General features: G+C 45.1%; 1 protein-coding gene across 2 annotated transcripts in view; it reads left to right on the forward strand.

Annotated features, from left to right (window-relative positions):
* The window catches only part of RBM5 (RNA binding motif protein 5), a 30,261-nt gene extending 10,656 nt beyond the window's left edge, over window positions 1–19,605 (forward strand). The window contains exons 5-25 of one of the 2 annotated variants that reach the window (XM_019023643.3): window positions 606–675; window positions 1,156–1,229; window positions 3,701–3,784; window positions 4,863–4,923; window positions 5,693–5,758; window positions 6,168–6,328; window positions 7,368–7,465; window positions 8,084–8,171; window positions 8,669–8,746; window positions 8,831–8,903; window positions 10,201–10,286; window positions 10,977–11,061; window positions 11,277–11,368; window positions 13,975–14,136; window positions 14,542–14,691; window positions 14,772–14,843; window positions 16,022–16,201; window positions 16,500–16,574; window positions 17,711–17,808; window positions 17,887–18,016; window positions 18,974–19,605. In XM_019023643.3, the coding sequence (XP_018879188.1) occupies window positions 606–675; window positions 1,156–1,229; window positions 3,701–3,784; window positions 4,863–4,923; window positions 5,693–5,758; window positions 6,168–6,328; window positions 7,368–7,465; window positions 8,084–8,171; window positions 8,669–8,746; window positions 8,831–8,903; window positions 10,201–10,286; window positions 10,977–11,061; window positions 11,277–11,368; window positions 13,975–14,136; window positions 14,542–14,691; window positions 14,772–14,843; window positions 16,022–16,201; window positions 16,500–16,574; window positions 17,711–17,808; window positions 17,887–18,016; window positions 18,974–19,099 (2,109 nt within the window). In that variant the 3' untranslated portion in view covers window positions 19,100–19,605. The remainder of the gene's footprint in view (window positions 1–605; window positions 676–1,155; window positions 1,230–3,700; window positions 3,785–4,862; window positions 4,924–5,692; window positions 5,759–6,167; window positions 6,329–7,367; window positions 7,466–8,083; window positions 8,172–8,668; window positions 8,747–8,830; window positions 8,904–10,200; window positions 10,287–10,976; window positions 11,062–11,276; window positions 11,369–13,974; window positions 14,137–14,541; window positions 14,692–14,771; window positions 14,844–16,021; window positions 16,202–16,499; window positions 16,575–17,710; window positions 17,809–17,886; window positions 18,017–18,973) is intronic. The other variant, XM_019023644.3, reaches the window with a different exon arrangement.
* Window positions 19,606–22,112: the final 2,507 nt, after the last annotated feature.

A 22,112-nucleotide genomic window follows, 5' to 3' on the forward strand; every position in this document is an offset into this window, starting at 1 on the left:
GAAAATTGCATTTTGGTGATAGAAGATAAAAACTTGGCTAATTAGGCCAGGCATGGTGGGTCATGCATGTAATCCCAGCACTTTGGGAGGCTGGCATATCACTTGAGGCCAGGAGTTCGAGACTAGCCTGGCCAACACAGTGAAACCCCGTCTCTACTAAAAATACAAAAATTAGCTGGATGTGGTGGTGGACGCCTGTAATCCCAGCTACCTGGGAGGCTGAGGCAGAAGAATCGCTGAATCCAGGAGGTGGAGGTTGAAGTGAGCCAAGATCACGTCACTGTACTCCAGCCTGGGTGACAGAGTGAGACTCCGTCTCAAAAAAAAAAAAAAATCAGTCAGGCATGGTGGTGCACACCTATAATCCCAGCTACTCGGGAGGCTGAGGCAGGAGAATTGCTTGAACCCAGGAGGTGGTGGTTGCAGTGAGCTGAGATCATGCCACTGCACTCCAGCCTGGGCAACCAAGTGAGTGAGAGACAGAGACTCCATCTTAAAAAAAAAAAAAAAAACTTGGCCAATTAAACAGTTGATGTAATTCCTATTCCATGTAGAATAGTGTGTGGCAAAAGCTTTAACTGTAAATAATGTAAAACCCTGTGCAGATTCGAGAAATGATGGAGTCCTTCGAAGGCCCTCAGCCTGCGGATGTGAGACTGATGAAGAGGAAAACAGGTGAGAGCTTGCTTAGTTCCTGATATTATTGTTCTCTTCCCCATTCCCACCTCAGTCCCTAAAGAACATCCTGATTCCCCCAGTCTTCAAGCACATGAATTCAGAATGAAAGGTTTGCCATGGCTAAGGAATGTGACTCTTTGAAAACCATGTTAGCATCTGAGGAACTTTTTTAAACTTTGTTTTAGGGACTTTTTTTTCCTTAGGTAAGTAATGATTTATAAACTCCTTTTTTTTTTTGACTGTAGTCGGTTGCATGGTTACTTTAAGCGTGGAATCAAATGGAGTGGCATTTAGTTCAGGCGGCTTGTTCCTTGCCATGGCAAAGTATCAAGAAGATCCCCAAGTCAAGTCACATTTGTAAAGCTGCTTCCCAATTGGCTTTGTCACGCAGTGTTGAAGCAGTGGGAGAGAGATTCACCTGTTATAAAGGAACTGACTAACACAAGTATCCCGTCTATATCTGAATGCTGTCTCTAGGTGTAAGCCGTGGTTTCGCCTTCGTGGAGTTTTATCACTTGCAAGATGCTACCAGCTGGATGGAAGCCAATCAGGTTGCTTCACTCACCAAGTCTAGATATTCATGAAAATGGAACAAGTCTGTACAATTTAAAAAAAAGGTTGAAGGAGTGGTTTGTTCCAAAGGAGTGACTTTTTTTAAAAAAAAAGCTTTGTATATATTAAAATTGATGTTACTAGAATAAGTACAGTACCAAGGACTTCATTGTAGAATTTGTTCTGCCTTTAAACATGGCTACCTACCTGGCAGGGCTTTGTTAACTACTGAATACCTGTCTGGTAATCACTAAAACATCTTAATGTTTCCCTTTTTTCTAGTTTGTTATATTCCTATTATGTCCATTGAGAGTAAGCTTAGTATATCAAACTCTCCATTTGACAGTGAAGAGAACATAGTGAAAGTCTGTGGCAGGCATTTTTATAAGTAATTCCTTATTTCTGCCCGAAGACCACAAAGCCTCCTGGAGGCATAACTGCTCAGACCGGTCTTCAGGGAATATTTAAGGACTTAGTGGAATTTATGAACAATAAGTCTGATGAGATTAGCCTGGGAGTGGTGTCCTGCTGCTGTCTAATCTAGTTAGAGTGGCATTAACATTCTAATCTCCCTGAGAATGCCTTTTATAGTCTGCTCAAAGCAAGTCATTGATGGTTCTTCGAGGTAGTGTTAACTGAAGTGTTCTTCAGTTTGTCAAGATAATGTTCAGTGCTTGTCACTTAAATAACATTTTTTGCAAGAACTCCAAGGCACATTATTGAATGCCTTTAACCAAGTGCATTCTGGGAAGTTTGCTTGACTCATTATCTTGCTTTTCTGCAGCATTCTGTGATTTGAGTCATCCATGAATCCATGAATAAAAGTTACATTCTTTGATTGGTAATATTGCCATTTATAACAAGACTCACTAATGAGGGTATCACTTTGACTGACTGATTTGTTAAAGTTTTTAAGCCTCTCATTTTCCTAACCGAGAAATCACAGCCTGATTTTATTAGAAGTAGAGCTTCATTCATTTCATACCATAGATACCATCCTAGTAAATCCAGAACATATACAAGGTTCATGTGAGTCTGCTTTCTTGATATGATAGCATTGTTTGATGCAGTGGATATGTCAGAATGACTAACCTAGGAGTTTAAAACTCCTAAGAAACTAAAACCTGTAAGACATTTAAAAGTCTCCACAATTTTAATGTATACAAAGCTATGTTACTGTGTAACACATTACAGTTCAAATTCACTCCAGAAATAAAAGGCCAGTAGGATTAGGGACTCACTGGTAGTTTGGAGTCTCCCAGCACACATCCCTCCTAGTGGGATGATCTATTGATATATCTCCCAGCTTTTTTATTTTTGCTTATGTATATCACAGTGAGTGGATGGCCCTTCAGCTTTTTCTCTCCTGGCCAGACATGCAGTCTTGCCTTTAGATATCGCAGAGACAAAATTCACAGCATGTCTTAAATCTTCCAGGATTTGCAAGAACCAAATTGCTCAACAGTATGTATGTTTAGAGGGGTTAGACTCCTTTTTAAAATCTGGATATCTAACCACCTACTTAAGTCTGTTTGATAGTGTCAAACCACCCCCACCCTCGATCCTCCCACCCCCAAGAAAAAGAAAAGATGCTCCTGTTAAATGAAGGCTCTTTAGGGGTAGGTGCTAGGTATACTCTTGGCTAGATTGATTCAGCTCAGAATTTTGACTTTTTAAAGCTAAGTCCTTATAGTCACATGGTTGACTTGAAGGATGAGGTGGTGTGTGCATTTATGAGCTTTTGCTACCCCCCTGAAGAAACTTCATTGGCCTCCTGGTTACTCACCTTGAAGAGAGTACCATCCATTTTAGTGAAAAACACATCTGTCACCTAGGACATGACATGGTTGCAGTTGACAGGGAAAAAAAAATCTCATTTAGTTGTTTTAGAGTTGGTGGCATTCAGAATAGTCCCTCTTGAGAGAGAATTGTAACCAGATTCCCTTTAAAAATGAGTTCCCCTCCCTTTCCCCCCAAAGGACACATCCTGAAGCAGAAGGTCGGGGGGGAAGGAGAAATGTAAAGGCTTTTACTTTGCATAAGGATGGGAGACTGGGGAAAAAGGTGAAGCGAAGCCCAAGGACACCATGCTAAGGGCAAAAGTAAGACTCAGAACTGAGAGAATTGTGTCTTCTGCTTTTTGAAGTAGACTGTCACACTCAGGCAGCCTGTCAATGCTGAATGTTAGGACTTCTGTCTCCGCTGGAGACACGGCCTGGTGCAAGTCAGCGTTTAGTGTTTGACAGCTTTCTCAGCACTCCCTGACTCCGTTTACCTTTACTCCGCATCCCATTCTCTTACTGCCTATCTGAAGGATTGGATGGGCAGAGTATAGGTGGCGGTGGTTGGTCCTCCCCGTATGTTGTCCATTTAATTCCAGAGCACTGATTTTTCCGAAGTGTGCTCTGCCCTGGGAAAATGGACACATGTTCCTCACAATGGGAATAACTAATTACTTCTTTTCTTACAGAAAAAGTTGGTGATTCAAGGAAAGCACATTGCAATGCATTATAGCAATCCCAGACCTAAGTTTGAAGATTGGCTTTGTAACAAGGTAAGCATATGTTCTTCCCAAATAGACAAAACTCCTTTAGGATATTGCTGTTTTTTCTGTTTGTTTATTTGACTGTCCAAACAAGGAAATTGTTACTCAATCATCAGTAATATTCATGGTTTGTTACTTTCCTTGGGTCCTCCTACACTGGTATTAGATGATAGAACTAGAGGTTTCGTTTATTAAGATGCACGTTCTGCTGGGCATGGTGGCTCACGCCTGTAATCCCAGCACTTTGGGAGGCCAAGGCAGATGGATAGCTTGAGGCCAGGAGTTAGAGACCAGCCTGGCCAACATGGCAAAACCCCGTCTCTACTAAAAATACAAAAATTAGCCGGGCATCACGGTGAGCGCCTGTAATCCCAGCTACTCGGAGGTTGAGGCAGGAAAATCTCTTGAACACGGGAGGCAGAGGTTGCGATGAGCCAAGATCGCGCCACTGCACTCTAGCCTGGGTGACAGAGTGAGACTCTGTCTCAAAAAACAAAAAAGGACAACAAAAAGGATGCAGGTTCTAAGCCCAGTGATTAAGATTTTAGGTGTTTCATGTTACTGTTTATTGAATTCTAGAGCTCTCAGTTTTTGGCGTAGTCTCTTAACTGTATTAACCAAAATAGTTGAGAACCCTGCTAAAGTTATATAAGGTTTACCATTTTGAACTTGAATGTTGACATTGATATTTTGAGAGTGCTCAAACTGTGTCCCCTGTCCAGTAGGGGACTAGACAGTGGTTAGTTTACCTTGTGTTTGTGTATGTAGGATGGGATGTATAGTGCTCTGTTGATACAAGGAAGAACTTCACCAGTGGCTTGCTGTAGAGTTTTCAAATTAACTGAATCCTTTCCTCGGCTTGATAATAATGGGATTCTTCTTCAACATACAACAAACTTTGTTTTTCTTGGGAGATTTTAACAGTGTTACATTCTGAATTTTTTAGGTTATGTCCCCATGTCTCAGCTACATGAGACTTTCTGCTTTTCTGTTAGTTACTGGGACCTACCCGTGGCCCCACTGTTATTGTTACTAGAAAGCCTGGCCTAATGTGAGAAATAATTACAGATAAAACTTTTTTTTTCAGTGCTGCCTTAACAATTTCAGGAAAAGACTAAAATGCTTCCGATGTGGAGCAGACAAGTTTGGTAAGACTGGATTCAGCTGTTTGCAATATGCATTAAAACCTACTAACTGGGGCAGGGAGCGGTGGCTCACTGTAATCCCACCACTTTGCAAGGCCAAGGTGGGAAGATCACTTGAGGACAGGAGTTCAATACCAGCCTGGCAAGAGATAGCAAGACCCTGCCTCTACAAAAAAAGAAATTTTAAATTATCTGGGTGTGGTGGCACACACCTGTAGTCCTAGCTACTCAGGAGGTTTAGGTGAGAGGATTGCTTGAGTCCAGGAGTTGAAGGCTGCAGTGAGCTATGGTCATACCACTGCACTCCAGCCTGGGCAACAAACAAGACCCTGCCTCTCAAAAAAAACAAAACAAAAATCTGACAAATAGGGTTGTTAACTGTGAGCCTGAGGAAAAGTATAGATTTTAGTGTACTTAAACAACTTGTCTGTTTTCTTTAAATCTTTTCCCTTAGGTTAGATAATGCTGCTCATGATTGTGAGAGCACAGAAAGTTCTTTTGTTTTCTAGAATTAAGTCTGCTCACTTGGTTTGCATTCTGCATCTGCCTTTCTTTAGTGCAGGGTAGTGTCAGTCCCACTGTGGCCCAAAGTTTGCATTCTGCGTTAACCATGTCACAATTAATGAGGTTTTACTATAGGCACAAATGCTTAAAAAAGAAAAAAAACGATTGTTTTGTGTGGTTAAAATAAAAACTTGTGGGGATTTTAATGTATTTCTTTGGTGAAAATACATTAGTTGTTTGTCTCTAATTGGATCACTTTCCCTTCTAGACTCTGAACAGGAAGTGCCTCCTGGAACCACAGAGTCGGTTCAGTCTGTGGATTACTACTGTGATAGTAAGTTCATACACGATCTTTTGGTCTTCATGTTAAAAATTGACCTCAGTTGTCAGGAGATGGAGACCATCCTGGCTAACACGGTGAAACCCTGTCTCTACTAAAAATACAAAAAATTAGCCGGGTGTGGTGGCACACACCTGTAATCCCAGCTACTCCGTCTCAAAAAAAAAAAAAAAAAATTGACCTCAGTTGGAAATTTCTGTTCTCCTACCCTTTTGTAAGGAGCAGCAGCAGCTTCGGGTTGGCCCTTAAAAGACTGGATTTTTAGAATCTTCTCCATGTCAGGGTAGAAAATACACTAGGAATGTCACAAATGGATTTGTCTGTACTTGACCCTATCTTGGAAAACTTTGGTACATTGGTGGTGGGAATGCATGTGTATGTCATTTGTCTCATTTACCCCTAGCGATCATTCTTCGGAACATAGCTCCGCACACTGTGGTGGATTCCATCATGACAGCACTGTCTCCTTACGCGTCTTTAGCAGTCAATAACATCCGCCTCATAAAAGACAAACAGACCCAGCAGAACAGAGGCTTCGCATTTGTGCAGCTGTCTTCTGCAATGGTGAGGTTCTCATCGATTCTTTCCTTTTTAAAAGAAACAGCTCTAAGAGGCAAATGTGGTTCATCCAGTTTTGAAACTGTCTGAGGCTCCTGAAGCCCAAGATGCAAGGCTCCCTAATGACAGTTTTTGCACTGCTAAATTACAGGACTGATGACTTCAGTAAGTAGTAAAAATAATGTGTATACCTATAGGCAACTGGCAGAATTTTTTGAGCCACAGTTTAGTCCTTGGTACTTTGTTTTTTGTTGTTGTTGTTCTTTTTTGGGATGGAGTCTCACTGTCGCCAAGGCTGGAGTGCAGTGGCACCATCTCGGATCACTGCAACCTCTGCCTCCAGGGTTCAAGCGATTCTCCTGCCTCAGCCTCCTGAGTAGTTGGGATTACAGGTGCCCGCCACCACGCCCAGCTATTTTTTTTTTTTTTTTGAGAGGGAGTCTCACTCTGTCGCCCAGGCTGGATGGAGTGCAGTGGCGTGATCTCGGCTCACTGCAAGCTCCACCTCCCCAGGGTTCATGCCATTCTCCTGCCTCAGCCTCCTGAGTATCTGGGATTACAGGTGCTCACCACCACGCCCAGCTAATTTTTTGTATTTTTAGTAGAGATGGGGTTTCACTGTGTTAGCCAGGATGGTCTTGATCACCACCTCTGCCTCCCAAAGTGCTGGGATTACAGGCGTGAGCCACCGCGCCCAGCCACGCCCAGCTAATTTTTGTATTTTTAGTAGAGATAGGTTTTTGCCATGTTGGCCAGGCTGGTCTCGAACTCCTGACTTCAAGTGATCCGCTCACCTCAGCCTCCCAAGTGATAGATGTACTTTGTTTTAGATTGGTTTAGCATTTGCTCTTTTGGTAATACTGGAAACCTTCACATCTTAGAGGAAAGAGAGATATTCCTTTCTTGAGGTTTCATATCTGCAAACACAATAAGGAATTAATTGCCTTTTATTTTTTAATAGAAAACTACTTCTTTGAATGGGGTGGATGGTAGGGAGAGATTTTTAATTGCATTACACGTTTTTTTCCTTCACATTCTCCTTCAGGATGCTTCTCAGCTGCTTCAGATATTACAGAGTCTCCATCCTCCTTTGAAAATTGATGGCAAAACTATTGGGGTTGATTTTGCAAAAAGTGCCAGAAAGTGAGTGGCTTCATTGTCCTTATTTCAAACTACTGCATCTGCACATTTGTACAGTGTGCTAACTGAACGCCAAGCCTGTGCCCCAAGTATGTTGAGACACTGTGATCCTCCCTGATTGCCAAGGCCAGGAGGGACACGTTTGTCTTCTTTTAGTGATTATTCCCTACTGTCCTGTATAACCAGTTGATGAAGTTGCCTGAAATGGTTTCAGATCAGGAGAAAGGCAAGTATGGCAGATGGGTTGAGAACACATGCTTTGCAAACTGCAGCCGTATAGTGCTAACCCATCCAGAAATAACCCATTCCTTCCAGAACAGCGTGCTAATAATTTCATGTATATAGTGCTTAACTCTAACACGGTAAATTTCCCTTTTTTTAGTATCATTGCACATTCAAAAAACTCTTCGTTAGATGGCAGGTTACAAGGTAGAACAATGATACTACAGGGCCACTTGCTTACTGAGGAATTTCCCCATGAAGAGCCCTCCCCCCTATGAAATGTGGCCTTGCTGGCATTTGAGAACTGACAAAGGATGGAGTGAATCAGTTGGTGGTATAGGGGCACTAATTGTGGGAATACTGAGATAGAATCACATGATTGGATCTTTGTGGTTTCAGAGACTTGGTCCTCTCAGATGGTAACCGCGTCAGCGCCTTCTCTGTAGCTAGTACAGCTATTGCTGCTGCTCAGTGGTCATCCACCCAGGTAAGATCGAGGATCTTTTTGCTCAAGGTAGTGTGGTGGTGGTGCCCAGATTCACAGACGTGACCTCTCCTGTGGTACTCGCAGTATGAGCTCTTTTTTTTTCTCTTTTTTTTTTTTTTTTTTTTTTTTTTGAGACAGAGTATCACTCTCGTCACCCGGGCTGGAGTGCAATGGTGCAATCTTGGCTCACTGCAAGCTCCACCTTCCAGGTTCAAGCGATTCTTATGTCTCAGTCTCTTGAGTAGCTGGGATTACAGGTACCTGCCACCATGCCCGGCTAATTTTTGTATTTTAGTAGAGATGGGATTTCACCACGTTGGCCAGGCTGGTCCTGAACTCCTGACCTCAGGTGATCCACCCACCTCAGCCTCCCAAAGTGCTGGGATTACAGCCGTGAGCCACAGCGCCCAGCATCACGAGCTCATTTTTAGGGACTTCTGAATTTTTTTCCTTAATGCCTACTAAGTTTGTCTTTGTCTCATTTTGATGTTTTGTAGTCTCAAAGTGGTGAAGGAGGCAGTGTTGACTACAGTTATCTGCAACCAGGTCAAGATGGCTATGCCCAATATGCTCAGGTAGGTAGATTTTAGCAGCATCCACCTTACAGTCTTGCAGAGTGTGTCTGAGAATAGCAGCTTTAATGGTGGACTTTTCTTCAGTATTCACAGGATTATCAGCAGTTTTATCAACAACAAGCTGGAGGATTGGAATCTGATGCATCATCTGCATCAGGTAGTAAACTTCATCTCCCTTTTACCTTTTGTTTAAGCACTTACGGTTGAAGAAATATGATTAAATGTCCTAACTGGACCAAAAGCTACAAGTCCATTTCTCTGTAAGATTGTAGGGGGCATGGCCGGGCACGGTGGCTCATGCCTGTAATCCCAGCACTTTGGGAGGCCAAGGCAGGTGGATCACGAGGTCAGGAGTTCAAGACCAGCCTGGCCAACATGGTGAAACCCCATCTCAGCTAAAACTACAGAAGTTAGCCAGGTGCGGTGGCAGGCGCCTGTAATCCCAGCTACTCAGGAGGCTGAGGCAGGAGAATTGCTTGAACCCGAGTGGCAGAGATTGCAGTGAGCTGAGATTGCGCCACTGCACTCCAGCCTGAGCGACAGAGTGAGATTCTGTCTCAGAAAGAAAAAAAAAAAATGTAGGGGGCATATTCAGGGCCGTCATCATGTACCCAAGGTTCTGGGGAAGAATACGGTTATTTGTGTACACCAGGAGTTAATACAAGGTCTTAGAGACCATGTTGTGATGAGTTTAATTCTTGGAATTCAACTCTGTATTTCCCCTCTCTGTGTTAGGAGTCATGAGTGCCCACATAAGTTCAGGTGAGCAGAGAGGATGTGGCCCTGGAGACTGGTGCTCAGACATCAATCAGAAGAGCTACTCTAAGAAGCCTTGGCTTTAATTTTTGTTTCAGGCTTTAAAAAGCCTTGTGAGTTAAATCTTTCTCAACCCCAGAGCAAATATAGATCCTTTCTTCTCTTCCTTTTCTCTTTTTTTTTTTTTGAGACGGAGTCTCGCTCTGTTGCCCAGGCTGGAGTGCGGTGGCGTCATCTCGGTTCACTGCGAGCTCCGCCTCCCAGGTTCACGCCATTCTCCTGCCTTAGCCTCACAAGTAGCTGGAACTACAGGTGCCTGCCACCACTCCCGGCTAATTTTTTGTATTTTTAGTAGAGACGGGGTTTCACCGTGTTAGCCAGGATGGTCTCAATCTCCTGACCTCGTGATCGGCTCGCCTTTTCCTTCCAAAGTGCTGGGATTACAGGCCTGAGCCACTGCACCCGGCCTCTTCTCTTTTTCTTAGCCATGATACAGAATCCTTAACTTTGTATATCACATCTAGTAGAATTATAAGAAAATGAAAATGTCACAGATTCCAGGGTACTTAGTGGGAGTTAGCTTATGAAGAACTGACATATACAATGACAGAAGAAGGCTAGATTGGGCATTACAAATAAAGATGTTTGGGTTGGCGTTCAGTGCCTTGGCTTTCCCTAACAATTGTGTTTATCATCAGGCACAGCAGTGACCACCACCTCAGCGGCTGTAGTGTCCCAGAGTCCTCAGCTGTATAATCAAACCTCCAATCCACCTGGCTCTCCGGTAATCCTGTTGTTCTGTATACAAAACTCGTGGCTGATGGGGAAATTTTGTTTTGCTATACAAGTATTACCCTTTCCTGTTGTATGAGCCAGGATTGAGTAATACACACTTCAACCTTATTTCTTTCTGTTGTTTTAAAATATTAATTTTATGATATATATGTGCATGTATATTTTAAATATAAAATTTCAACTGTGTATTTATACTTTATGCATGCTTGACCTTTAGAAAGTTGTCGCCGGGGCCGGGTGTGGTGGCTCGCGCCTGTAATCCCAGCACTTTGGGAGGCCGAGGCGGGTGGATCACGAGGTTAGGAGATCAAGACCATCCTGGCTAACACGGTGAAACCCCGTCTCTACTAAAAATACAAAAATTAGCCGGGCGTGGTGGCACATGCCTGTAATCCCAGCTACTCGGGAGGCTGAGGCAGGAGAATTGCTTGAACCCCGGAGACGGAGGTTGCAGTGAGCCAAGATTGCGCCACTGCAGTCCAGTTTGGGCAACAGAGCAAGACTCCTCTTGAAAAAGAAAGCAAAAAAGTTGTCAGCATGTGTTTCGCTGAGGGATTGCCTTAGATTATTGCTACAGTGTGTCTGTCAGGGGAGCCCTTCCTCCTGGATGATTGCAGTGATTTAGCTCTCTTAAAAGGCTTTACAGTTGAAATTATATTGAAGCTGCTGTTCTTTCCAGACTGAGGAAGCACAGCCTAGCACTAGCACAAGTACACAGGCCCCAGCCGCTTCCCCTACTGGTGTAGTTCCTGGTACCAAATATGGTAAGCCAAACCTCATGGGGCTGTTGACAGTTGGAAGGTCTTAGTTGTTGTCTTTGTTTAATGAGAGTTCTTCTCCCTTTGCGGGTGTCAGAGGGACACTTGGGGATGTGAGACAGAGAAGAAACATTAGGCCTGCTGCATCTCACTGGCTTAGAATTTGAAATAAAGCCAATTTCTTACCTGGAATGACTGTATGCTGGATTTTGTTTTTGCAGCAGTACCTGACACGTCCACTTACCAGTATGATGAATCTTCAGGATATTACTATGATCCGACAACAGGGCTCTATTATGACCCCAACTCGCAAGTAAATGTGCTGCTTTCCTCCTCAATTTCACTAGAAGTAGTTTCGCTTAGTGCATTTATGAGGCATAAAATGAAATATTTCCTGCAAAAGAATATATGACTCAGATTAGTTTTAACTTCTTCAAAGCCACCAAAATGTAATTTTTATTTGGAGATTGTAAGTTTTAATTGTAGGGTTAAAAAATGTTTTGAGGTATAATATACACACAGAAAAATACACAAAACAGAAATGTGCAATTCTTTGAATGTTTATACATGTCTATACATTTGTATATTACATGTGTATATACACCACCACTTACTCCCAGCCCACCTAATCCTCATGCCCATTGCTGGTCAGTAACCTATGTCTTCAATAACCACTATTTTGATTTCTGTTGCCATAGATTATTTTGTCAAGTTACAGTTTATGGAAAGACCTAGCTAGAAATTTTAAATTGTACTTTTCTCCCTATTGTTTAACCTTTTAGAGTGTACAAATCCGTGGCTTTTAATATATTCACAGTGTTGTGTAACTGTTACCACTGTCTAATCTCAGAACATTTTCATCACTCGAAGAAGAAACCCTGTACCTGTTAAACAGTCACTCCCCATTCTGTACTCTCCTCCAGTAACTACTAATCTACTCTCTGTCTCTATGGATTTGCTTTTTTTATTTTTTTTGTGGCACGATCTTGGCTCACTGCAGCCTCCACCTCCTGGGTTCAAGCAATGCTCCTGCCTCAGCCTGCTGAGTAGCTGGTAGCTGGGATTACAGGCGCCCACCACACCCAGCTAATTTTTGTAGTCGAGACAGGGTTTCACCTTGTTTGCCAGGCTGGTCTCGAACTCCTGACCTTAAGTGATCCACCCGCCTCAGCCTCCAAAGTGCCAGGATTACAGGCATGAGCCACTGTGCCCAGCCCTCTGTTCTTGACATTTCATATAAGTGGAGTCAGACAATAGATTACCTTTTGTGTCCAGCATCCTTTACTTTGCCTCCCTATGTATTCTTGAGGGTAGAATTTAGCAGATGTATGGAGTGATGTTTTATTTTTGGTGGCATATATAACTTTTAAAAGGGAAAAACAACTTTAACACCCCATAAATAACTCTATTTATGACCGGGAGCTGTATATATAGAACAGTAATAAGTGTTTTTAACAGGAACTTGGCATTGATAGGTTGTGGTTTCTGAGAGATTGAAGTGTGAAGCTGTGTGCGACGTGCCTAAGCAGGCCAAGCCTCTGCATACCTCTTCCATCCACTTCTCTCGTTTGTGAAGCCTGGCCATTTATTTCCCTGTCAGTTCTTTTTTTTTTTTTTTTTTTTTTCCCCCTGTCAGTTCTCTTTGGTGGCCTTAGAAGTTGTGTCTGTAGGCTGGGCGCGGTGGCTCACGCCTGTAATCCCAGCACTTTGGGAGGCCAAGATGGGAGGATCACTAGGTCAGGAGATTGAGACCATCCTGGCTAACACAGTGAAACCCCGTCTCTACTAAAAAAAAAAGAATACAAAAAAGTTAGCCGGGCGTGGTGGCGAATGCATGTAGTCCCAGCTACTCGGGAGGCTGAGGCAGGAGAATGGCGTGAACCCGGGAGGTGGAGGTTGCAGTAAGCGAATGTCGCGCCACTGCACTCCAGCCTGGGTGACGGAGCGAGACTCTGTCTAAAAAAAAAAAAAAAAAAAAAAAAAAAAGTTGTGTCTGTTAGCCACGCCACCTTACCCAGAAGAGACAGACACTGTCTCCTGGGTCCCTGTTGAGCAGATAGAGTGAGTGACTGGAAAATAGAGGATATGTGACACCTCTCCTCTGTTGCAATTCCTGCTGAGCTTGGGTCCCTTCACCAACACCTCCTTCCAGCTCTGTGCTAGTGTTTACACCCTGTGTGTGGTTGCCTGGTATCCAACGGATTCTGTGTGGATGGGCCCAATGATGAGCTGTTGTCATGGCAGATGTCTGAACTCCATGACACGCCCACCTGTTCTGGCTGCCTGGTTTATGTAAATAGTCTGTGGAACAGAGTGAGACAAATTGCTCTTTGGGTGCCCTGTAGGTAGGCCCAGGGATTAAATTAATGGGAACTAGACTTTTTAAATTTTTATTATCATTTTTTTTGAGATGGAGTCTTACTCTGTTGCCCAGACTGGAGTGCAGTGGCGTGATCTTGGCTCACTGCCACCTCCTCCATCTCCCAGGTTCAAGCAGTTCTCTTGCCTCAGCCTCCTGAGTAGCTGGGATTACAGGTGTGCCATCATGCCCAGCTAATTTTTGTATTTTTAGTAGAGATGAGTTATCACCATGTTGGCCAGGCTGGTCTTGAACTTCTGACCTTGGGTGATCCGCCCACCACCACCTCCCAAAGTGCTAGGATTATGGGCATGAGCCACTGCTCCCGGCTGGGAACTAAACTTTTTAAAGAAATCATATTCTATTTTTACTCTAGCAGTGTCACACCTCTTTGCTAGGTGGTTCATCACCTTTACTTATACCAAGGTGTGCCCAGGGTCTTTTCTGGGCAGGAAATATCACTAGTCCACAACATATTTTATCTTTTTTTTGACAAAATATGTAATCGACTGACATAGCAGAAAGTCTGCATTAATTGTTTTTTGTTTGTTGTTTTCTAGTACTACTATAATTCCTTAACCCAGCAGTACCTTTACTGGGATGGGGAAAAAGAGACCTACGTGCCAGCTGCAGAGTCTAGCTCCCACCAGCAGACGGGCCTGCCTCCTGCAAAAGAGGGGAAAGAGAAGAAGGAGAAACCCAAGAGCAAAACAGCCCAGCAGGTTAGAACATGACCCATATTTCTCTCATTGAGGTATTGGGCTGAACTCTTAGTTTTGGGGTTGTAGCATTTATGTCAGTAGTACTTGGATTCTTAAAAATTGGGCTCCACATTTTATTCATACTAAGTTCTTAGAGCATTTTGCAATTTGTTATTGTTACCATATCTTGACTGTCAGCCTGTGTACTTAGGGAAAAAAGCCCTGGAAATCTCAAAGCTTTTCAAGCAGTATTTATGAATGACTTTGGTTATATGTGATAACATCTAATGGAAATATTTGTAGGTGGAAGTAAGAGTAAAAGGGGTTTGTTACAGGGCATATAGTTGAGATAAGATCCTTAATGGCTCATTCTCATGGCACAGGGGATTAAATATTTTTTTGTTGGTGTTTGTTGTTTGACGTTAGATCGCCAAAGACATGGAACGCTGGGCTAAGAGTTTGAATAAGCAGAAAGAAAACTTTAAAAATAGCTTTCAGCCTGTCAATTCCTTGAGGGAAGAAGAAAGGAGAGAATCTGCTGCAGCAGACGCTGGCTTTGCTCTCTTTGAGAAGAAGGTAATAGCAGGAATGGCCAGTACGTCATGATGGGAACTTACCTAAAACTTGATTCTCATGGCTTGTCCTCTGTTTCCCAGGGAGCCTTAGCTGAAAGGCATCAGCTCATCCCAGAATTGGTGCGAAATGGAGATGAGGAGAATCCCCTCAAAGTAAGGGAGTACCACCAGTGTTTTAAAGACCCTTTCTATGGTTTGTGTCTCACTTTAAGGCTCAGCTGCATCTTGGCTAATGTGATTCCTACTTAAAACTGAATGTGATCGCTGTTGATGGGTATTGGAGCAGTTTCTGCACATAGATTCCATGTTCGGGGCTTTGTTTTCTGTGAGAGCAGATGAGATGGAGTGATGAAAGAAGCTTCAATTCCTAAGCTCAGTTAATTAAGTTTCATTGCATCTGTGAGTGGAGAGTTTTAATGGTCTGGAAAGAGAAAATTAAGACAAGAAAAAGCTTGTTTTACTAGATAGATACTGGTCTGGGTGGGCCATTATTCTGATATGTTGTATTTGGGATTTTTATTTGTGGTCAGTGGTTTGAAAATAGTCACTCAGTGTAGGCAACATTGCAAGACTTCGTCTCTACTGAAAATTAGAAACAAATTAGTTGGGTGTGGTGGCTTGCATCTGTACTCCTAGCTACTTGGGATGCTAAGGTAAGAGAAATGCTTGAGCCCAGGAGATCAAGGCTGCAGTGAGCCACTGCACTTTTTGGGGATCATACCATTGCACTCCAGCCTGGGCAGTGAGCAAGACCCTGTCTCATTTAAAAAAAAAAAAAAAAAAAAACAGTCTTGGCACAGTGGCTCACACCTGTAATCCCAGCACTTTGGGAGGCCAAGGCAGGTGGATCATTTGAGGTCAGGAGTTCGAGATCAGCCTGACCAATGTGGTGAAACCCCATCTCTACTAAAAATGCAAAAGATTAGCCAGGGGTGGTGGCAGGCGCCTGTAATCCCAGCTACCTGGGAGGCTGAGACACTTGAATCACTTGAACGTAGGAGGTGGAGGTTGCAGTGAGCTGAGATTACGCCACTGCACTCCAGCCTGGGCAACAGAGCGAGACTCCTTCTCCAAAGAAATAGAAAAAGGTAGTCACCCAGGAATCCATTTCTTAGGCTCCAAGAAGGTTGGTACCAGGAGGCTGTCAGGCCTAGCACTCAAGGACCTGACTGCTCCACGCAGTTGACAAAATGTGATTCATTACTAAAGTGTGACATGCAGTAATGGGGATTTGTTAACATTTCGGATGAGGCATTACTTTATCCAGGTACATAGCCACCGCCATCTTTCTATTGTACATTTCCAGTGACCTGTCCTCCTTTTGTCTCCAGAGGGGTCTGGTTGCTGCTTACAGTGGTGACAGTGACAATGAGGAGGAGCTGGTGGAGAGACTTGAGAGTGAGGAAGAGAAGCTAGCTGACTGGAAGAAGATGGCCTGTCTGCTCTGCCGGCGCCAGTTCCCAAACAAAGATGCCCTAGTCAGGCACCAGCAACTCTCGGACCTTCACAAGGTGGCCATGCTTCTGAGCTGATCTGAGGGGGCGAGGGGAGGCAGTGAGACAATTTGAGTGCCCTAACAGTCCTGAAGGTTCCAAAAATACCTGCCATCTAATGATGGCCTTACAGAAAGCTGTTCCCAATGACAGTGGAGGGAGTCTGGCAGCTCCACACACATCAAACTATAGTTTTTATGTGATTGTGTATTGTTTGGGCTTTGGCTCTTAAAGTACAGTAGATGTTACTAATGTTAGGACATTTCAAATTAAGATGGTCTGAGTCCTTACTGTGTCTTTCAAATCTTTTGTGTAGCAAAACATGGACATCTACCGACGATCCAGGCTGAGTGAGCAGGAGCTGGAAGCCTTGGAGCTAAGGGAAAGAGAGGTGAATGGGAAACTGTGCCACAAGGAAGAGGATATTGGGATAATCGCCGTTAGTTTTTATTTGTAGCATTTAGTTTCAGATCCCTGGGGCAGGGTAGGAGGATTTGTCATACCCTTGTCATCTGACCATTGTAGTTCATGTAGCCTAGACCCAGCCTCTGTGTGCCTTGTGAGCCTCACATTGTCCCTTCATCATAAGGGTGCACAAGGCAGAAGCACACTGCCGAGACTCTCTCACAGCAATGCCAGAGCTTGCTGCTTAAATACGCTGGATTTTGTTATGGAGAGAGTGGTCTAGTTTGGCCTGGCCAGGGAAGCCTTCATGGGCAAAGAAGGGCTCTTCAAATTAATCCCAAGGGACAGCAGGACGTGAGGTTATTGCAGGTGATATGAAAGGAAGGGTGGGCAGGGCATGGCAAGCAGATCTGGGAACAAAGGCAAGAGAGAAGCCTGTGACACAATAATGGGCAAGCAGTTAGTGCTGGTGGTTGGGGCAGGTTGGCGGCCAGGTGGGCAGGGATTTAAATGCAAATAGAGGCCTATGGTTTAGAAATGAGCAAGTGGGTTTGAAATCTCCCACCTGAGATATTTCTGAAGTGTTTGCAGTTAAGGCTTTTGCTTTTCTTCTCCCCACACCCTTCCTGCCCTATCTATGGTTCCACCTCCCCAGCGACTGCTGAACAGGTCTCTGGAAGCTCCTTGATGTTGGAGGTATGCCTTTCCAAATGTTGGAGGTATGCCTTTCCAAATGTTGGAGGTATGCCTGTCCAAATGTTGGAGGTATGCCTGTCCAAATGCTGAGGAGAAAGGGCAACTCTGCCTTCCTCTTCGCAAGCTGTACCCACTGCCCAGTGGGCTGGTTGAGTAGCTTGACAGAGGGTGGCTAATTAAATAAAACTGCTTGTTGGAGACATAGTTCTGCCCCTGGTTCCACACAATTCATATCTACAAATTTAACATTTCAGATATGACTAGGTATGATGAGGGGAACAAGGGAATTTGGTATTTCAGAGCAGTCTAAAAAAAGCATTCTTCAGATTTAAAAATACTTGAGGGGATAGTTTTGAATAGGTGCATTAGACGGTTACAGGTTGAAGTCTGTGAACATTTTCCAGCAGTGTTTTTTCTCCCATGTAGATGAAATACCGAGACCGAGCTGCAGAAAGACGGGAGAAGTACGGCATTCCAGAACCTCCAGAGCCCAAGCGCAAGAAGCAGTTTGATGCCGGCACTGTGTATGTGATGTGCACATTTTCCACTTCGTAAGCTGGGGCCCTGGCTGTTTTAAGTAACTGTGTGTTTGCCACTGGCAGGAATTACGAGCAACCCACCAAAGATGGCATTGACCACAGTAACATTGGCAACAAGATGCTGCAGGCCATGGGCTGGCGGGAAGGCTCTGGCTTGGGACGAAAGTGTCAAGGCATTACGGCTCCCATTGAGGTAAGCAGTGGGGTCAGGCCTTGATGTTTGCCAGGCTTACAGGCTGGTTCCAGAGATGAGATCAGAGCACTCATAGAACCTGGGAGCCAGGAGCAGCTTTACCTTAGCATGAAGGGGCAAATTACAGGCATGAGCTCACACCTGTAATCCCAGCACTTTGGGAGGCCGAGGAGGGTGGATTGCCGGAGCCCAGGAGTTTGAGACCAGCCTGGGCAACACGGTGAAACCCTGTCTCTACTAAAATACAAAATATTAACTGGACGTGGCAGCGTGTGCCTGTAATCCCAGCTAGTCAGGAAGCTGAAGCAGGAGAATTGCTAGAACCTGGCAGGAGGAGGTTGCAGTGAGCCGAGATCACGCCACTGCACTCCAGCCTGGGCAACAGCGACTCTGTCTCAAAAAAAAAAAAAAAAAAAAATTTAGTAGGGTTTTCACCCATGATAAGAAATCTTTAAATTGATCAGAGCCCACATTGAGGCATCATATCCCAGGATCAGAGGCCCCTACTCACTGGCCTTCTAGGCAGGAGCTCCACCCGTAATTGCCCCTGCTCTGTCCTGGGAGCACAGCTTAGGTCAGACTCTTGTAGACCATGTTCATCCTATTTATGTGAGTTCTGCTGACATTGAGCTGTCCTGTATAATCTGTGCCTGTAATTACCAGGCCTTTCCCACGCTTCAGAGGAATACTTTGGGGCCCTTTCCTAGGCATGGATGCTTGCTGAGCAGGCATTGAGGGGTGGGTGATTTGCTTCATCTGCCTGTGTTCTGTAGCCCATTTTATTCCTCCAGTCCTTATACTTGCTCCTGGTCTCTTCTGGAGAAATCCTTGTCTTCATATACAGTTTTCTCTCTTCTGTCTCCTGGTGGGTGGTCCTGCTGGGTAAGGAGTGGGCATGGTGAGAGGTGGAGCAGCCCATACCCTACCTCCCAGCTGACAGTCTCTGTGCTTTCCCAGGCTCAAGTTCGGCTAAAGGGAGCTGGCCTAGGAGCCAAAGGCAGCGCATATGGTTTGTCGGGCGCCGATTCCTACAAAGATGCTGTCCGGAAAGCCATGTTTGCCCGGTTCACTGAGATGGAGTGAGACAGAGAGAGAGAGAGAGAGATGACAAGGAGCACAAGAAGTGGTCCATCTCCCGAATTCGCTGTTACCGCCTGTCTCTTTAAGGGCATGCCTTGTGCTGTTAATAGATCCTAGGGTGAACCACTTCATTCTGCAGGGTTCTCCCTCCCACCTTAAAGAAGTTCCCCTTGTGTGGGTAGTCTGGTGAATGGCCTTCCTTCCCGCCAGAGGGCTTGTGAACAGACCGGAGAGGACAGTGGATTTTTTATACTCTAGTGTACATAGTGTAATGTAGCGTGTTTACATGTGTAGCCTATGTTGTGGTCCATCAGCCCCTCACATTCCTAGGGGTTTGAGATGCTGTAGGTGGTATGTGACACCAAAGCCACCTCTGTCATTTGTTGTGATGTCTTTTCTTGGCAAAAGCCTTGTGTATATTTGTATATTACACATTTGTACAGAATTTTGGAAGATTTTCAGTCTAGTTGCCAAATCTGGCTCCTTTACAAAAGAAATACCTTGAGAAATGGGTGTCCTGTGTCTCTTTATTCTTGGGTGGGTAGGTGGGTCAAGCATGTCTGAGCCAGTCAAGCCTGGTGATGAAATCAGTTTATTTCTTGCCCCCATCACCATGTTCTGATTGATTGATTGATTGATTTTGAGGCGGGGTTGGCCAGGCGTGGTGGCTCACACCTGTAATCCCAACACTTTGGGAGGCTGAGGCAGGTGGATTGCCTAAGGTCAGGAGTTTGAGACCAGTCTGGCCAACATGGTGAAACCCTGTCTCTACCGAAAATACAAAAAAATTAGCCAGACGTGGTGGTGTGCGCCTGTAATCTCAGCTACTCGGGAGACTGCAGCCTCGACCTCCCGGGCTCACGCGATTCTCCCACTTTAGTGTTCCAAGTAGCTGGGACTACAAGCACATACCACCATGCAGGCTAATTTTTTAATTTTTTGCAGAGATGGGGCCTCGCTCTGTTGCCCAGGCTGGTCTTGACATGTTCGGATTTTTAAATTCAAGAGTTTAACATGTTTTAGCCAGGCGTGGTGGCTCACGCCTGTAATCCCAGCACTTTGGGAGGCCGAGGCAGGCGGATCACCTGACGTTGGGAGTTCAAGACCACCCTGACCAACATGGAGGAACCCGTCTCTACTAAAAATACAAAATTAGCTGGGTGTGGTTGGCCTGTAATCCCAGCTGCTCAGGAGGCTGAGGCAGGAGAATTGCTTGAACCCAGGAGGCAGAGTTTGCGGCGAGCCGGAGGTCGTGTCATTGCACTCTAGCCTGGGCAACCAGAGCGAAACTCCGTTTCAAAAAAAAAAAAAAAAAGAGTTTAGCATGTTTTAAAACTCTTCGTGGAAATCATGGTAACTTAGTAGCTTTTCTGCTAAGACCAAAGTGACCATGAATGCTTGCGCCTCTCTAGTTTCCACAGACTTTATTCCACACATGCCGGAGTGTGGAGTTGTCACTGCTCTGCAGGGCAGATCCTCCCTGCTTTTGGCCATGATACAGGTGATACCTGGTCCACCCTCTGCTGCGATGGAGGAACTGAGGAGGTCATCTCCCCCTGGCAGCACTCCATTCACTGCGTCTTCTCAGCTGCTAAGGAGGTCCTGGGGGCATTGGAGAGTTTTCTGTATTGAATGGGTATTTCGTCCTCAGCACTCTTCCACAGGGCAGAGAACATCATTTTGACCCAGAAGACCATGCCTGACCAGGTCAGGAAGTATACCTGGATCTCAGGCTGTTCTTGGGACCAGATGATGTGATGGGTTGCTCACATTGCCAATCTAGCCAAACTGAGTGCTTGAGCTCCACAGATTGGGCATGCAGTTAAGGTGGCCTTTTCTCTGCAGTTTGCTTTTGAAGCTAGACTTGCTTTTGTGGGTGGTCACGTTTTCCTCTTTTCGGGCAGGGCCTTAAGGAATAGAAAATGCTCAGGAGGTCCTCACCCTGGCCTGTAGGGTAGTGCCTTGGAGAAGCTGAGCCTAATCACAGCTCTGGCTAGGGAGAGGTGGAGGCAAATGCAGAAGCCCCAAGCCTGGGTTTCTGCAGAGTAAGGCTTGGGAACTTCACAAATGAGGGCCCAAGCGCCCAGAGCTGGGGTGGAGAGTGTGTCACAGATCTGGTCTACAAAAGTTGGATAAGAAACTGGCCTCACCTCCAGAGCCCTCACGGCATCAGGGGAGATGCTGGTGTTCCTCGCACCTGAGCAGCAGTCCTGAGTACCCTAATTAGACCCTTTTGACATCCGGCCCGGAAAGCTCTTCCAGGTGAGCATACCCAGAATAGGATCTGGGAAGCTCTTAATTATATGCACCCAGCTCAGCAAAGGTTGGGTGGAAGCGTCTTCCCTAGGGGAGCCATGGCCAGGCATTAATAGGAGCCAGCCCTCTAGCAGCCTCAGATTGACTTCCCAGCACCCGGAAGGGCACCTGAACCTGTCCCACACTGCTGGTGCTTGGAGTTACCTGTCAAAGCTGCTCAAGGCTCTCCCATGTGTGCTGTGGACCACAGCATCTGTTGTCAACACCAGCATGGCCTTTCCTATGAACATGAAGCTGAGGGTTCCTGTGAATGTGAGGGTCTGAGCCAGCTCCTCAGAGATGGAGGCTCCCTCCTCTGGCCTCACCTGTTACCAGCATACCTAGCCAGGTGACTGCAGCCTTCACCCTGCATCTAAATTGATGACCCCAGTCCTTGAGGTTTGACAGGCTGTTATCTTGGGCTCAGGTAACAGCCAGGTAACAGCCTGCAAGACCATATTTGGGTGATCCTTCTGGTTTGGAAGCACTAGGATCCCAAGCATCCTTCTGACTGGCCCATCAGGGTTTACTCCAATCCCAAGCCCGGTTAAATGTGCTGCGTGCTGCCCATAGGGCCACCATTCCTCTTAGCCCTGTGTGATGTTGAGGTGCTGTGAGAGTAGTGCAATCCTCTCAATCAGGGGAACCCAAATCTTGAATTTGAACCGTGCTCTTACTGAACTAGAAGGAGCCTCCAAGGATTCCCAAGTCCAGACTGCCC

The sequence above is a fragment of the Gorilla gorilla genome, chromosome 2 (genome assembly GCF_029281585.2).
Source record: "Gorilla gorilla gorilla isolate KB3781 chromosome 2, NHGRI_mGorGor1-v2.1_pri, whole genome shotgun sequence".
In the NCBI taxonomy this organism is placed as follows: Eukaryota; Metazoa; Chordata; class Mammalia; order Primates; family Hominidae; genus Gorilla; species Gorilla gorilla.